Raw genomic sequence first — 17,655 nt, forward strand, 5'->3', positions numbered from 1 at the left:
GAGCGGGGGCCTGGTGGCCTCTGGGCTGTCCGAGTGCCATAGTGTATGGCCCAGTTCCAGGGAGCTCAGGGTGAGAGCAGAGGGCGGGGTGTGATGCACCGGAGCTGTAAAGGCTGTGGATGTTGGTTCTGCACTTCTTGGAGGATGGGTTTGTTGCAAACGGGTGGAAATAGGCAAAGTGGAAGGAAAAGGAAACAATTAAAAAAAAAAAAAAACCAACATACAAGGGGAGGGGAGGTGTGAAGCCGAAATGAAAACTTGAGTGCAATGCTGTCTTTTCACAAAGAGTATCTGTAGGATCCCATTTCCTTGGATTCTGCCCAAACAAGCAAAAATACTTGGTGTAGAGACCTTCTTCCATGTGCATGCTGCCCCTGGTCCTTTTCTTGTTCTATATTAGTGCTGTGTTCTCGTTTTTATGCCCTTTTTGTATGTTCTTTTCATACATGTGTGGGCGGACACCTGAAATGCAGTCAATGACCTGCTGCGTGCCTCTGCTTGGTTTTCAAAGAAACCTGCTCAGAACTTGTGGTGGTTGGGGATTTTTGCCGATTTAACAACAACCAACCACAGGGACATTGCATTGTCCTTTCAGCTCCTCCAGTGAGGTCCACGCTTGTCCAGAGATAAAACACATAACCTTGACAATCTTGAAGTAGAACAATAAATAAATAAGTGTAGTATAAACGTCACAGGAGGTTTTTTTTAATGTCTGTACTATATTTATCCCAGATTCTAGCATTTGTCCACAACCCTGTGTAATGGCACCTTATGTTACAGGAAGCCTGCAGGATTCTGGATTGCAGAAAAAGAATTGCATCTCAGATCACAGTTTTAATTCTGCGCTGGATACGTGCTGAAACTTACCAGTTCACCACAAGGTTGGAGTACTCCCTACCACTAAAATTATTTTCCCTTCCCATGTGAAAATAAGCCTTCCACCTTTGCAGTTACTCTGTCAGCTCAGTTTATCAGAGAGCCACCGCTAAGATGTAGCTGTGTTTGTTTAGGGCTTCCTCTGCTCATTAAATCACACTCTGAACCAAGTGTGCTCTGAATTCTTATAGAACTCATCAGTACTCATAGAATACATCATAAATTGTAAATAACCCTTAAAACTATTCGTTTCACTCCTGAGCTATAAGCCTCAAAAGAATAGAAGGCGGCTCTTAATAACACTCGTGGATATTTGCCCTGGGCCATAATTCTGCAGCCTGATGACGTGTTCCCTAGGGCTGTGGTCTATGTTTCTGTGGGCTCTGCATGTACAAAGGCAGGAAATGTGCATTTCCCACTCGGAGCCACGCTGGCCCCAGAGCTCTCCTGGAACAGCCTCACACCGGCTTTTATTCAAAACTCCGGATTTTTCCGGAGAATCACCGGACCTTTATTCAAAACTTTCATACCTCTTCCTTACACCTCTTGACAAGGAGCTATTCTTATGCATATTGAGGCTGTGTATAATTATAACCCCAAAAGATTTATTTCAAAGTCTTTTAACTAAGATGTGCTATTTTTTAATATTAATTCAAGAGGTATGTTTCTTTAAAACAGTAACAATTTCATTAAACACAAATAATGTGAGCGTAGTACGGCTGGCTGTGCAGCTGGTTCTAACAGTATTTAATGTTGTGCCAATACAAAAGATTTCGGAATTACCTGTAATCTCTTTCCAACTCCTGGGAGATTAGAGCTGTTTGTATAATCTCATTATTTCAATCACATCTTTGTGAATAAAACCAAAACAAGGTAAGATAACAGTGATTTTTTTTTTTTTTAACTAGAACTAGAGAATTTGTTTATTATAGTGCATATAATTTTACTTCCTAAGAATACAAGATGCAGATTTTAATTAGATCTGTCAGTTTTAAAAGGACTCAGTTTCTGAGTTAGGAGTCATAAAATAAAAAAAATCACATAATATATATCACAGCCTGTTGTCCTGAGTGACTTTGGTTTCCATATCCATGTTCTTGGCATTCATTTTATTTAACTATCATCTTCTTTTTCGGTATTCTTTTTACAATTTTAATTTCTATAACTAAAACATGCTCCAAAACTAGATTTCTTGAAGGAAGAGACTCAAAAATCTTTATAAATGTTCATCCATTTAGCTTTGTACTGAGTTTTCAAATTGGCAGTCTCCTTAATACTGATCCTGCAAGAAGTTAAGAAGGTGTGTGCTAATCCAGAGAGCCTTCCCAGTGATACCTGGGGAAAATTGCAGACTGAAGTCAGATCTTCCTGCTCCCATGGCTGGGGCCATGGGGAAGGGACAGTGGAAGGACAGCATCATTGTATCGCTCTGGATTTCTGGAGCAGACAGCCGCTCTAGATTTCAGGCTATACAAGCATGTCTCACTTGTGTCAACACATAACGAATGGTGCCTTTCCTCTGAATTTGAATATTTTAAGAACATATTTTTAGGTATCTTGCAAATCTAATCTTCCAGCTTTTGAATAGCTCGCTTTTGCTGCCAGAGATCTTCTAAGGCCTTTGCACGGTGAATCTACAAGTACGAAATGTGTTGCTTTACCTTAATTAATCCCCAACTCATCAGCTATTCGCTGCCAGAAAACTTATCAAAGAAATTGAGTTAATAAATCAAGTTAAGGATCACAGCGAAATTGTGACTGACTGCTCTTTTGGTGTTAAATTTTGTTCAAGTACATGTGGTTATATATGTACGGTCACACGAGAGCTCCTTCCTTCACCCTCCAAAATATTTCTGAACACAGATTCCATTCATTCTTTTCTCTTACGATAGTTGGGGCTGTTTCCTTGGATGCTTCCTACCCTGTCCTACATATACTGACTCTTTCCAGCACAGTGCAAATGGGAAAGGACAAAATAGAAATGTAGATGAGTCCCATTCTGACATCAGGTGACGATAAGCCATGATAAATAAAATACTTGGCACGTATTTCTACTGGAAATTGCTACTGCTGTTTCATTTTGTAATCTGGATTAATTCCTCAGTTAAGGACTTGAAGTGAGGCGTTGGCTCGAGTATGCCCAAATTTATCTGCCCCCATCTTCCTACTGTGATCTGCCTGTTTTAAAACAATATCAAGCGTCCTGCAAAGCACTGCACAGTTATGCAGTAAATAATTCTCAGTTTTGGGTAACTTCAATAATTAACACAACACTACCTTTGAACAGTCTGGTTGCAGGTAGTTAAGTAGAGAATTAGCAGTAAATCTCCAGTGAAAGACACTCATGGGGAGAGGGTATCTCCTAAGCATCAGCTTCAACAACTTGAACATTTCACTTTGCATATATATGTAAGTGCTTCAACATTTCAGATAACCCAGAGTTCTTTAGGTTGTTTTGATGTAAAACCAACATGTTTTTTGTCTTGAGAGAGCAGCTCCCAGCAAAAAGAAGGGAAGAGTTTTAAAGAAACGCTTTCCTGCAAGGCTGCCTCTTAAGCCAAAGGCAACCAGTGATGTTTACATCTCAAACCTTTCACTTCAATCCTTCCTAAATCCTGTAATAATAATTCTTAAAAACAGAGTGGTGGGGAAGTTCCTTCAGCGCTGCCCCCACTCTGTGCTCATCCGGCTAAACCCGACACATGCTTGGTTGGAGTCCAAGACCCTCCCACTGCTTTCTCGGGCTTTTCTTTTGAATATAGCAGCAACAAAACACACATCTGAGCATCCTACTTCCACAGTATGTTGTTGTCACATTCTTCACCTTTAAAGAGTTCCAACATATGTTTCTCTAAATGTTTTTTTCTCTATTTATTCTACAGAATTCCCGGAATAGACTGAAATTATTGATTCTGACAGTTTTCAGTTGGTTCGGGCATTTCACTTGGGTGGTTCCCCAAGCTTTATGAGAGCAAACTCAACTTGGAGCAGCTGTTTCCTTTCATTGAGAAAATGATCAGTTTCAGATGTAGAATACTGAGGTCTTTGGGGTTAATTTAATTTAAAAAAAAATCTTACTCTTTAACTGAAAAAAATTAAGGTGCATTGTGTCATGGGACCTCACTCCACAAATGGCGTGTTTCAGAGCACGTTCCTCCATGCATCCTCCCCTTGCTTAGTTTGCTCTTCGATGTGTCCAAACTGAAAGAAATTGGAGAGCTAAAAGTCAATTGCAACAAATTGTATTGGCAGTAGAATGGGCTGAATTAAAGCATAATTTACACTGACTGATTTAACAGCTTTCTTTCAGTCTTAATAAATGTAAGGTTTAATCAAATGCCAGACAACTGAAGCAAAAACCGTATGGACAGCAACAGAACTGAAGCCACATCACACCCTGGTGGAGGAGGCTTTGCTGGAGCTCCTCGGTGGCAGTGACCAATGTTCATGAGAGTGAAATGAAAAACCAATTAAAAAAAAAAAAAAAAGGCAAGAAGGAAATTTGGGGCCATATTTTGGCTAGAAAGGCCAGAACAAGGGGAACTGCATCAAGGGAAACCCAAGTTCTCCTCCTAGCCCATCATAATCTGCTATAATAATTGCAGTCGAAAATTGCATGTTCCCTGGTTGTCACCATCCCCTCACGCGCACCCTGTGTCCTACCTGAGCGTGGACACAGTGTTTAAGCCACCTTCAATGCTACAAACACTGAAGGTGGCGGATGAACACACACAGGGAAGACCGAGCTGTATCTCACATCTACAGAGGTGGGTGCATTTTTTCAACCCAAGATTCCCCACCTGCCTCAAAATTTTTACCATCCAGCCTGTAATGTTGGGCACAAAAAATGTGATAAAAGGATAACAATAAACAAATGTGTTTGACTCATGGGAGGGAGACAAGAACTTTGGTTTTATACTTGAAACATGCTTAGTTAAGTACCCTTTAGGGAAGATTATCAGACACCCACAAGGACACAATGGCAATCCCTGCTCGCCATGGCTGCAGAGGAAATGCAGTAGATGAGGGAATTAGAGGGGAAAAGTGCCAGTTTTATTCAGATTTCTGTTTTGAGACCTGTGATGTGCATTTTCAGGGGGTTTCTCCTTCTTCTTATGACTGATTTATTTGTAACCCATCAGTACTATAATCAGTGCTTTCATTTCCAGGTTTCCGCTGCTGCACATATCAGAAAACCAACCAGAGATGAAGCACTCGTTGTTTATCAGGATTTTATATTCTGCTGGATAATCCTTAACTTGAAGACACTTAGCTCTGGAGAATGGCATGCACTCGACAGCTCCACAGAGGAGCCCAGCTCCAGCTCCATCCCTTGACCTCACCAGGGAGCATGGGGGGTGAGCCCCCATCCCACCAGCATCCCTCTCTGCCTGCAGCCGCTCAGCCTTCCAGCTCTCTGGCAGCATTCCCGGCCACGCTCCCGTCACCCTTTGCGCGGGAGTTTGGCAGAGTTGCTATGACAACCATAACGATGCAGCTGGCAGCACCCAGCCGGCACCTAGCACAGGTTGGTGTCCATGGCGTGGTTCTTGTGGTGGGGGGCGGCAGGAGAGCGTGGGCCAGCAGCAGAGCGTGGGCCAAGCTCAAGGGTGCTTTGCAAACAAAGCATGTGGGCTTTCCCCATCGTCTGCTCCCGTTGCTGCTCTGCCACCCTGCTCTTGCTGGGGAGAAGCATCAAAAGGTGCCCTGGGCATCCCGCTTGGAGCCATTGCCACGGGGGCGAGGAGGGACTGTGAATGGCTCAGCTGCTCTGGAGGGTGCTGGCAAAGGCACCCTGGTGTGGGGCAGCACCGTGGTGCAGAGTCAATGCAAGGGGTGAACTCACCCAGGGCATCCTCTGGGCTGGGTGATGGTCAGGCAGGGTGCTCCTGCGACGGCAGAGCTGCTGCGGAGGTCACACAAACGCGATATGGTGCAGTGGCAGGCAGGGTGCTGCTGGGCACCATCAGCAGACCCTTCTCTGCAGCCTTTTGAATTTTCCACCTTGCTTTTCATTAAGTTAGTATGTACAGATGGAAAAAAAGTGTAGTTGTAGCTAAATTGCATTGCTCTGAAGTCCTGTGTAGACCCAAAGGGAAGAACTGGGCTTCCTATAGGGCTGTGCAAACTAAAGCTGCATTTTACCAGAGACCTGACAAAGCTCCGAGGTGAGAGCATAGACGAATGTCTGGAGACTCTGGAACTCTCTAAGATCCTCATTTCCAAGCACAGCAGCGGCAGCAGAGATGCACGGGAGCAGCAGCCTCTAGCCGTCAGCACTGAAAGCTGCAGCCACTGTGGGAGGCTGCAGCCAGAGCAGTTCTGCACTGCCTGCCTCCTGCTGCCAGCCTCCCTGTGCCCTTGTAGTAGGTGGCTAAAACCATCCACAGCAGCAAATACCAACTATGTTATAACACAAACCTGGCATCAGTGTCTTAAGTTTGTAAGGGGATTCAGCAAATAAAGGTGGCTCCCACCTGCCTGCATTACCCTGGGTGCTCTGTGTGGGCTGTGCCTCGGAGGGCACGGTGAGCAGACAGCGAGGTGCTGTGGCTGCCCCCGCAACTGAGAATCCTCCCTGGGTATTTTAAATCCTAAGCTTTGAGCTAAAGAAGTGGTCAGATGTGATGGTGGGACAGTGATGCTCCCATCTGGTGGGGGCAGTGGGGAGACATCCCTTCATAGCCACAAGATGCTTGGAGATCACGGCTGGTGTCAGGCTGGGTGCATGTAGCTGTAGCTCGGCTTTTCTGCTCCCGCCAGCAAGGGGAGAACAGACATGAACCAGCAACCCCCCAGCTCTTGGAAAATATTGGAAAGATCCCCCTCTCTGGGGGCTGCAGTCCCCAAAGGTGAGGGCGAAACTTAGCAGCTGTGGTGTATCCTGTGTTTGCATTGCAGAAAAACCATCCTCTGCAGCGGGCAGAATCCATCATACCAAGGGAGAAATCCTGCCCTCAGTGTCCTCAAAGCAAGATGTTTCCCAAAGGGAACATGGCCAGGGGACTCCAGCTGCCAAGTTCTCCTCTACCCTCACAGACAACCCCCTTCCCAAAACATCTGCTTCTAGAGTTGACAACGTGGTGGTCTTCACCTTCCCACGTCTCCTTGGGGTTGGTGGAGGAAGTACCAGAGTTCAACAGCTGAAGGAGGAGCGATCAGCCGGGAACCCACTCCCCAGTCCCTCTCCTCCCACTGCAGCCTGGCAGGAACCCCTACCCCTCCCCAGGTCTGAGCTCACAATGCAGTGCCCGGGCAGGCCCCCCAGCCCTTTTTGCGCTCCCCAGCCCTGCCTGCGCACCCACAGCCCCACGGTAAGGAGCTGTGTGGGGAGCGCATTACACAACACAGCTGTGTTTTGGGGAGGAAGGCTCATGGACACAGCTGTACTTTTTTTTTTTTTTTAGCAGTGATATCCTCCCAAATAGCTGTTGAATGACTGTTTCCCACAGCTACGTGGAGAACTGAGGATGAGTGCTAACTATATTTTCTTAATTATAACTTCTAGCTTTTATTCCCTAGCAAGGACTCAAAGCACCTTCCTTTCCCCTCTCCTCCCAAGCTCCATGCTTTCCCCCATAGCTGGCTCCCCAACACCTGCAGCACAGCAGGAACCGGAGCTTTGCTCTGCTGAGAAGGGAGATGCAGCAAAATCACTAGATATGGCTCAGTCCAGCGGATCAGGACAGAAGAGGGAGCCCAGGAGACAAAATCGGAGAGCGTTCCATGCTGCCAGGCTTCAGCCAAGCCCTAGGTGTTAACGGCATTCATAGAAACTTGCTTTTTGTTTCTACAGCCGCCTTTTGGCATTTATTTATGGTTTATAGGAGACCACTCTCACCTCTGAATCCATGCTGGCATTCCCGCTGCACTGAACAGCGAGCCGTTCCACCAGCAGCGCCCAGAAATCACCACCGTGCCGTACTCTGCTGTTGTCCTCTCTGTATTGGTCAGCCAAAACACCTTCTTCTCCCTGCTTTTCCCCAACACCCGAGCCTTTCCCTCCAGAACTCTGACACCCGAATCACCTCCCCACTGTGCCTGTCATCCCCTGCCTGGTCTAAAGCCTGTGTCAATTCAGAAGCCACCTCCTTGGCAGCTTGCTGGGCTTACAAGTGCTTGTCCTGCCCTGGGCAAATCTGCAGCCTCCCGGTAGATAGAAATGTTGTGGTTTTGACCCCTTTTAACAAGACACATTCAGGTTTGATATTTTTAGCAGTAAAGGAGCCTGAGCTACGTTACTGCTGGACGTACGAAGTGTCCAAGCTCCGGGTGCACCCCAGGGACACCAGCCAACTCTCTGACCCGCTCCATCTTGTGAATGTTTTCCAATGTCCTGAGATATTTCCTAGTGAACAAATAATTTTCTAATTTGCTTAAATGACTGCTCCAGCCTTGGGCAGAGCTGCTGGCAGAGGAGCAGCCGTGAGAAGGAGCCTAGCAGGGTTTCGGCTGTATGGAGAAGGGGCTGCCTTTCCCTGTGCTCCCTAAGACCTCTGGCAGGTACAGAGACCAATGCCCACCACAGACCCCACCTGCTGAGACCGATTTAACATTTCCTAACAGGCCAGACTATGCTGCAAGCCTATTTTCAGATGGTGCTGGTTTGTACTTCAGTATTTTTAGATACCTTCTGTTTGTTATATCTCTATTTTACCCCTCTGAAGCCAGACATCAATTACTGATTCGGGTGCCTATTAAAACATAGCTCACAAATAGACTGTACCTGCTGTAGTAATTTCTCTCTAATTTATTGGTGACAATCGTTTATTTTCCTCTGCAGCTGTGAGCAATATGCCCATTGTAAAATACCCCAGGGCTACAGAGCCTCTCTGGCATGAATGGGACAGGAAAGCACAGAAATGTGGATTAAGACACACGGTCTATGCTGTAAATGGGGATTACTATACTGGAGAATGGCTGGACAACTTGAAACATGGTAAGATAGACCATTTTGAGAAAAAGTACCAATTTAAATGACTTTAGAAAAGTTCCTAGGGGCAGGGAACAGTCAGCGGTTGTCTACACTCCTGGAAGACCATTCATCCGTGTATGACTATGTCTATATATATATGTCTTTGATATATGTCATGCAAAAATGTACTCAGAAATATTTCTAATTGGTAACTTGAAGAGCTTTTGCATGCACTCAGAGGCAGTTACCTGAAATATCTAGATAATAGGTGTTTAAAAGTCCTCTGCAAGCACAGCAAACTGCAGTTGGCTCCACACACCAGGATGTGCCCTGGCTGCGCAGTCCCTGGAGCTCTCTCGGCTCCTGACTTGGCTTCAGGAATATTAATTTGTCCTCGAGTCATGGTGGGTGCTGCAGGAGACAGAGCAGGGGAAGGAGACCCTGACCGAGCCCTGAGCAGCCGGAGCAGGACAGGCTTGTTTACAAGCAGTAACCTGAGGTTTGGAAAGATTTAAGTGCATTCAGCAAAGGCCACACAGGAAGCCTCTGATCAAGATTAATGATGCATCCGACTCGGGAAGCTAAACTGAATCCCAGACATAAACCTGCCTCGGTGCAGGGACCGCTGCCTCGCCTGGGATGGAGCCGTAGATAAGGAGCCCTGTAAACCCTTCTCCTAACAACCACGATGGTCTCCCTGAAATCCCTCTTGTTTGTTAAACAGGTAAAGGCATCCAGGTATGGAAACACGCCAGAGCTATTTATAGCGGTGACTGGAAGTTTGGGAAGCGGGATGGTTATGGCTCATACAGCATTCTTGACCCTGTAACCAAGGAATACAAGAAGGTGTACGCAGGCTGGTGGAAAAACGACACGAAATGCGTAAGTGAGGTTTCCTGCGCCTGCGGGTGGCAAGGCAGCGTTCCCCAAAATGTGGGGAAGTGTTGGGTGCACACATGCAAAAAGATCACTTAAAATACTGATTTTACAAATACTGAGGCTGAATTGAAGGGTTTTGGGGAAATGAATATGTGGAACAAGAAAATTAAAGCAAGAGCAAAAGCTCTAGTGTTTAAGCCCTCTCCTGCCCTCCCCATGTCACTTCTCCTAGTACTACTCACCTTTCCACATCAGATGCAGGAGCTACACCATATCCCACGGCCCTCAGAAGGGAAGCAGCAGTGTGACATTGGGCAGAAGCTACAGGAACAAACCTTCCTCCAGGCTCGGGCCCTCTTTAAATCTTAATTTGAATGTGCAGAAAGCCCAAGAAGCTACAAGAGTGAAAATCCATCATTCTTAAAAAGCCAAGCATGGCCGAGAGCACCTCATTACCCTCCATATCCCCTCTGGAGAGGGACCCATCCCACCCATGTGCAGGTGACTGGGCTACAGCCCCAACCTCCCACCAGTTGCCACAGAGCAGTGATCACTGCCCAGACTCACCTGTAGCTCAGCCACACAGGACGAGAGGTTTTGTATCCTGTGTCTTAATCTTCCCCACCCATCCCTTTAATTCCTTTCATCCTTGAAGAGGTTGGAGGAACCTGCATTATAAGCACTGCAGGAAAATGTACCTTCTTCTGGGAGTTTTACAGCGCATTAGACAAATAACATGGGTTCTTTTGGAAATTAAGCCTGTCACATAAATCACTGTTTTTTCTAAAGGAAGCATAATGAGGAAGTCATCTGGTAAAAATGACTGCAATCTTATGTGCAAAATCCTTGTAGGAACGTTTTCTGATCTGCCAATGGAAACCTTGTGTTCGTCTTTGTGTCTGCTCTTAAATTAAATTAATAGCCTCTTATGCTTCTAATTGGCATGTGGCTCTATGGCTCCCGTCTCTTGGAGGGAGCTTCCCCTCCCATTCTTTGAGGATGATTGAGCTTTGGTGAAAGATTTATATGACATCCGAATATCTATAGGGTTGTTTTTTGCTTCTACAAAATTCTCCCTTTTACATCCATGCAGTTTAGTAAAGTTAATGCTCAGAAAAATCAGTTATTTCTAGAATTGATTTTATTTTTTTGTGCAGAGATAAATTAATGCTTTATTCGTATGGGAAAACTCATTAGGAATATGTAAATATTTCTTACTGGTTATCACTCCCTGGTATAGGGGGTACCTCTGGACTTCTCTTAATGGCAAAGAAACACGTAAGACAAACACCTCCTTGGGGTCCCCAGTTTGGGCACACCCAGTGGTCTTAATTTGTAAGTTCACCAACCAAACCTGCCAGTGGCATCGAGCCCAAGGAGAGAAAGCGAAGAGCAGAGACTGCTCAGCGTCAGAGCTCTCCTGCCCCGTCGGGGTGACGCCTGCCGCCCTGGGAGCCTGGCCCAGCGCCCGGCTGCGGGGAGGCACGTGTGGCATCGCTGCCTGTGCCTGCCGCTCTCACCGCAGGTAGCCTTCCAGGCTGGCTTTAGTTTCTTGTGAAGGAGGAAGGAAGCAAGGCAAGGGGCTGTTTAGGAGCAAGGTAAGGGGCCGTTTGCCTCTTCAAGGGTATGGATGGAGGAGAAGGCAAAACCATTTCCATGGTCAGCATCACTTAGAGACCTTCAGTCTGCTCAGGGACAAGGGAAGGAGTTGCCTAGCCTGGGACACACTGGGCTGCAGGAAGTATTGTCAGGGTTGAAAGGCATAAAATCCCGGTCTTGAGAGACAGGTCTTGTTTATGCTGCCTATCCCCAGGCAGCTTTATATACTAGTAAAACCTGCTTTTAGCTAAATATTAGCAGTCATTGTGCCAGTAATAACACGCTGAGACACAAACCTAACATTTTGTTGTGGGAATAAAATAATTTGCCAAAAATAATCCCATACCATCACCTCTTCATGTGTTTCCTTCAACACATGAATGGCCACTGAGCTGGGCTGCCAGCAGCCATGTGTAAGAGTACTAAGCAAAGGAATAGCTATCAAGAAAGTAGTATCCCAAAACTGAACACTGACCCCTTTCAATATGAAGACTCCTAACTGGCCATCTCTGTGCTGCCCTGCAGGGCTATGGGGTGACGTTTTACCCTGGTGTGGAGCGCTACGAGGGCGAGTGGAGTGGTGGGCTGCGGAGTGGCTGGGGACGGATGTACTACCAGGATGGATCTGTCTACGAGGGGCAGTGGCTGGAGGATCGGCCTGGCGGGCAGGGGATGCTGCGGCTGCGTAAGTACTGGCCACCCTCACCCAATGCATCTGCCTGACCCCTTCAAGGTATTTGGTGTCGCGCTAATCTCTGGATCTCTCATACCGTCCAGATTTCTGGGTGCTACATCACATCTCCTGCTGCAGCCTTGCCTCAAGGTTGCGGCTGCTCCCCTGCGTCAACTTCCCCCTCCTGGTTTGGGGCTGGAGGCAGCACAAGCTGTGCAAGGGCCGGCGTTGCGCTGCTCAAGCCCACACGCAAGAAAGCTTATTTTTGCTGTGATTTACATTTAAATGACTGGGATGGATAGGGTTAGAGATAATATACTGTTGGGTCAGAGAAGAGCAAATCTCTCTTTTCAAGCCAGGCACTTTGCCAGACATACTTTCTAACTGCTGCATACCAAAGAGGAGTCCAGTTTCCAGCACAGAAAAAAAAAAAGGAGGGAAGTTTTCTTTTGGAGTTCACTCCATCCCCTCTCTTACTTCCGACACTGGCTGATGTTGAGTGAACACGGGGGTTTCATTAGTACATGATCCCTTCCCAGAAATAACACTGAGCACATCACGGATTGGGAATGTTGGGGGCAATCTTAGCATAAAAATAGAAATTTGGAATTTTTTCCCCTTATTTTGGTTGGAGTTTAACATATTTTTCCCCAAAGCCAAGAATCCCAGTCCTTTGCAGTACAAAGGACTGCATTCCAGGAACATTTGAAGAAATACTATCTCCATATTAGTATTCATCTTTTTTTTTTTTGCTTGAAAGTGATCCCAAGGTTAGTAATTAGCTAAGCAAAGCAGCTGGGAGGAATGAGCACAACCTTCACTGCACATCACGTGCACGAGGGGTAAGGGGTTTAACTGAAAGAGGGTAGATTTAGACTAGAATTTAGGAAGAAATTCTCTACTGTGAGGGTGGTGAGACACTGGCCCAGATTGCCCAGAGAACCTGTGGGTGCCCCATCCCTGGAGGGGTTCAAGGCCAGGTTGGACGGGGCTTTGAGCAACCTGGTCTGGTGGGAGGTGTCCCTGCTCATGGCAGGGGGGGTTGGAACTCGATGATCTTTAAGGTCCCTCCAACCCAAACCATTCTCTGTGCTCTGAAGTCTGTAAAGTCACTTTGGACCAATGGCTCATCCAGGTGAAATCAGCACCCACTTCCAGGGGTCACTCCTTCCACTGATCTGCTTCGATCCCGTCAAAAGTCACCCTCAGCATTATAAACTGACAACCCCTCAGGGCTGAGCTGCAGCTGATGCACCATTTCAGAGCCTGGTTGCCTCCAGTGTAGCCTGCTACTGATTGCAAGCTGGATTCCTTTTGGTTAAAATTAGCCAGAGCATTTATTTCATACCCACAAGCCTAGTGTATTCAGCTCAGCCGCTGGAAGTGTGCCCACGTGCCGGCAGCTTTGCGATGGTGAAAGAAAAGGAGTTCTTCAGTGGAGGTCACGATGAGCTGCAGCTCAAGATTAAATTGCTTGTAGTGGCAGCGTGCCTGGGAGCACTGCGCTGATTTGCCGCCTCTGCTATAGCCCATTCCCAAGCGGGTTTTAAACCGGAGCATTGGACATCCACAGAGAAGATGTCAGCTGTGAACAACACAGCCTCTGAGGTGCTCTCATGGAGAGTGGATGGGAGCAGCCGGGAGCTGTGGTGCAGCCAGGGCGTTTGATGGCTCCTCTGTCACAGCCGGGTCTGTGATTTCGGTGGTTTCTGTGTTGCTAGTGGCTGGAGAACAGAAGCTGAGCTGCTCCCACCAGTGGGCAGGGCAGGTCGGCATTGCAGATAAGCTCACCACCAGATGCAAGCTGAAGATAACCACCGCCATGGCTCCAACCTGTAAACCAGAGCCTGCCTGAAGAGCCCGGCAGCCACACTCTCCAGAAGCGTTTTTGGTTTTTACCTCTTGCCTTACGGAGTTCTGGCAACTCCCAGCTATCTCTGTGGCACCACGCTGGGTGCCCTTGTATTTTGTCCTCCTCTTGCCACGAAGAATGGCAGAGTTCAGCTGAGACCCAAAGATATTTCCACTGAGTAACTTGGTCAGAAGTTTTTTTTTTCAAAACCCCATGATTTTTGGTTTTGAAACACCGTAAGTAGGAAAAGGGGACAGCAGAGGACTTTCCTAGTGAGAGGTGCGTGGCCTGGATGTGTCCATCCCCAACATCACTGTAGGTACGATGCCCCTTCTCAACCAGCATCCCTGGACGAGGCTGCTCTCTTACCCTTGCAGCTCTGCTTTCCCTGTTTGTGATTCCTGGAGAGCAGCACAGAGCTCAAAAAAACTTCTCTTGACTTGCAGAAAAACGCCAAGAGAGGCAGTACAGCTGGAAAAACAGTCTGTAACCAATTGCCTGAACCTTTCAGACACTCACAGCAAATCTTGCTCTGTAATTCATTGAGGAAAAACATAACTACAAGTATTATTTGAAATCAAGATTATTTTGACTGGACAATGATCAGACAGTGCTGCTGTTCCTTGCCCAGACAAGCAAACCTCTTCAAGCCAGAGATCCTGCGTGATTTGTTGCAGTGACAAATTCAAAACTTGCGTCCTATAATTTTTCGTGTTGTGAAGAGTGACTCAGCTACTAGTCTTACCCTGAGCTCACTCGCTGTGCTTAACAGCAAAAAATGAGTATCACCAGGAGAACAACAAAGCAGGTGAATGCACTTCTTGTTCCAAGCAGGCAAGCGTGGGCTTCTTCCGCAGCCTTTTCTCCCTCCGCGGCACAGCAAACAGAGCACCATGAAAGCAAAACAACACCCTGTGCTGCAGCCCCCTTCATCTCCTCTTCTGTTGGTTTGCTGTGTTGATTGGTTTTGTTTGTAGCCCCTAAACGAAACAGCTGATGGCTGGACTAGATGATCTTGAGGGTCCCTTCCAACCTAGATGATTCTATGTATTCAATTGCAGCAAATGAAAATCGGTACGAAGGAGGTTGGAAAGATGGAAAGAAACACGGCCCAGGGAAATTTTTTTACGTGGACAAGGGACAGCTGTTTGAAGGCATCTGGGCAGCAGATATACCAAAGTGTGGAATTCTGATTGACTTTAGCAGAGCCGAAGCTCCTGCCCCTCCTCAGTATCCAATCCCAAAGGTAATTGTTTGGGAATTTTGGTTTTGCTAGCGATGTTTGCATTCATCAGTGCTCAGGGCAGCTCTCCAGGTACCATTTCACTCTTCAAGTGATTATCCCCATGGGGTTTCCAGCTCATGGGGTGTGTGCTCAGAGTCTTTTGGCCAACACTGTCCTAAACAACCCCTTAGGGACAAATGGCCTGTCCAGCAACCGCTGGAGCCTCCTAATTGCCTACAGCTGAAAAAATGCCATTCTCATGCACCAAAACTGCTTAGAGACCTGGAGCAGCACAAAGGAAACGGGGACAATAGAGGCAGAGACAATAGTGGGATTTGCGTCAAAACAAAATGATTTCACCAAGCCAAGCTGCTAAAGGCAACTAGACCTTAATGAAACCCGAGCAGCTGCAGCACTAATATTGGTTATTTCCTTTACCCCGGCACCCCAAGTTAGGGGCTGGCCATGCCCAGCAGGGTAGAGGGATGTGCGGAGCAGATGGGGAGGCTCCTTTGCTTAGGGCTGAGCAGAACCACACTGAACAACCACAGCATCCTGCTTTATTCCAATAACATGGGGAACAGCACGGCCCTGTGGCAGGTAAACCTTCCTCCTCTGCTCCTGGGACACAGTTGTTGCAGATGATAATGGGCACCCGCAGCCTACCGAAGCTCACAGCTCTTACATCTTCATGTCCCTTATTTTTTCCAATCTGATTTCTATTGCAAGGGCCCTTTGAGCATGGACATTTTTGATAAGCCAGTTAAATCCTGTAAATACTAGGCACACCCACAGCAGTGCAGAATAATAAACACCAAACACTCACCAGGGAAAAACAATCTCGATTTTGAAAAAAAAAAAACAAAAAAAGTGAAAGGCACAGTACTTCTGTAGCTAAAAATATTTACCTTAGAAAGTTTGTCAAAGGTCAGTGAGAACAGCCTCGGATTCCAACAACCCGGCCCAGCAGCCCTGGGATGAATTACCCTTTCGCTAAAGCAGGATGTTCAAGCCTGGCTGTTTATTTAACTCCCTGAAGACCAAATTATGACCCAGTTCTCTTCTGCTCTATGAGCAAAAAGCAAGCATCAGCTTTCACTGCCTTTATTGCGCTTGCCATTGGAAGAGATTTATTGATCTCAGAGTATGAAGGAAGTAACAGATAAAAGGAGAAAAATTGACTTCAGACTTTCATAAACCTTTTGCCAAATTACCATCACGAGCAGCTGTTAGAGAAAAGTAGATACAAAGTGAACGCTAGAAACTGCCAAAACCAGAGATGGACTAGTTGGCTTTTGCCTGGCAAGAGGTTAACGGTGAGGATCTGAGCTTCTGCATGGGAGAAGCATCGCTGTGTGTCTTCATAGCAGGTAAAAGGAACAAAGGGTGGGGATGCACAGGACAGAAAATGGCTGAAAACTAGAGAGTGATTATCACAGGCTTTGAAGGAACCCAGCATGTGGGTGATGGGGATGCATCGAGGCAGAATTTGAACATAACTGCTGAGATGGGGAAAGACACAACATGGTAGACTTGGGATAGTTGCTGTTGTAATTACTGAAGCCAAGGCTTCAGTGAGCATAATAAAATAAATGAGAACAACAGTGGATGTCTTCTGCCTGGGAGAACACCCCCCACACAAATCCCCTAGAAAGCATCAGGACAAAAAGCAGGTCAGAGCGAGATGACAAGTTCCTGGCAGGACTTTGGCACTTCTCTCTCAAGAATCTGCATCCAGTTATGTGACTCCAGAGTCCTGCTTTCGTGTGATCTTTGATGCTCACTTGGGCAACCACAATTACTCACCTTTTGAAACGACACCCGAGACCCAACAGGCTACAAATCAAAGCCAGTTTTGTCTAAGAATGCCTTAAAGGAGAATCAGACCCCTCCACACAGAGCTATTTCAAGGAGATAAAGTGATGTTCAACATGCTGATAAAATTAGGAAAGCATAGCAGTATTTCGAAAACAGTAATTGAAAGGCTGCAATATAAAGTGAAGTCCTGATACACGGGAGATTCTGTTAATGCTTGAGTAATCAATATCTATAAAACCTTAAGCTTCTTCAATTACACTGCATAACTGATTTGTATTCTTTTTATTTAGATTGAACTGGCTGATCCAGATGGTGTTTTAGCAGAGGCCCAGGCGATGTTTGATGACAGCCAAAATTAATAACAAGATGCTAAAGAAAAAAAAAAGCTGTAAGATAAGAACGTGGTCCTGGGTTACTTATTCATTGGAGTCTCAAATCCACACTGGGGTGTATCGTGTCATGGTCTGCCTCACTCTCCCCTCAAGGCTGCCCATGATTGCTTCACTCTGAAGGTAGCTTTGCTCGGAGACCTCCGCCCACCCCCGCATTATTTTGGAAAAGAAAGCAAAAAAAAGAAGGTTAAAAAAAAAAAAAAAAAGAGAAAACCCACAAGCAGCAAAATGCTGGAAGACAGGCACAGTGACTGTTTGCCCAGCTCTTCTGGCTTATTCTTCCTGTAAAGAAAACACACTCTGCTGGTTTCAAGGGCTTTCACTTTGCCTTAGAGAAGAAGCAGGGTTTCTATTATATGCTATAAAAGCAAAGCCCTAGAAAAGTACAGACAAATAATTGTCCCTTCCCACTTCCTCCCAAATTTA

General features: G+C 46.4%; 1 protein-coding gene across 1 annotated transcript; it reads left to right on the plus strand.

The window, feature by feature from the left end:
• The first annotated feature begins 8,670 nt into the window (after nucleotides 1-8,670).
• Nucleotides 8,671-17,196, plus strand: MORN3 (MORN repeat containing 3). Its single transcript, XM_074159708.1, has 5 exons — nucleotides 8,671-8,815; nucleotides 9,516-9,673; nucleotides 11,795-11,954; nucleotides 14,856-15,040; nucleotides 17,128-17,196. Exons 1-5 carry the CDS (start codon nucleotides 8,671-8,673, stop codon nucleotides 17,194-17,196), a joined length of 717 nt encoding a protein of 238 aa, XP_074015809.1.
• Nucleotides 17,197-17,655: the final 459 nt, after the last annotated feature.

This window comes from Numenius arquata, chromosome 16 (assembly GCF_964106895.1).
Source record: "Numenius arquata chromosome 16, bNumArq3.hap1.1, whole genome shotgun sequence".
NCBI lineage: Eukaryota > Metazoa > Chordata > Aves > Charadriiformes > Scolopacidae > Numenius > Numenius arquata.

Coding starts and splice junctions, on each gene's coding strand:
- MORN3 (XM_074159708.1), top strand. CDS start 8,671: ATGCCCATTGTAAAATACCCCAGGGCTACAGAGCCTCTCTGGCATGAA. Junction 8,816..9,515: donor GCTGGACAACTTGAAACATG/GTAAGATAGACC, acceptor TTTGTTAAACAG/GTAAAGGCATCCAGGTATGG. Junction 11,955..14,855: donor GCAGGGGATGCTGCGGCTGC/GTAAGTACTGGC, acceptor ATTCAATTGCAG/CAAATGAAAATCGGTACGAA.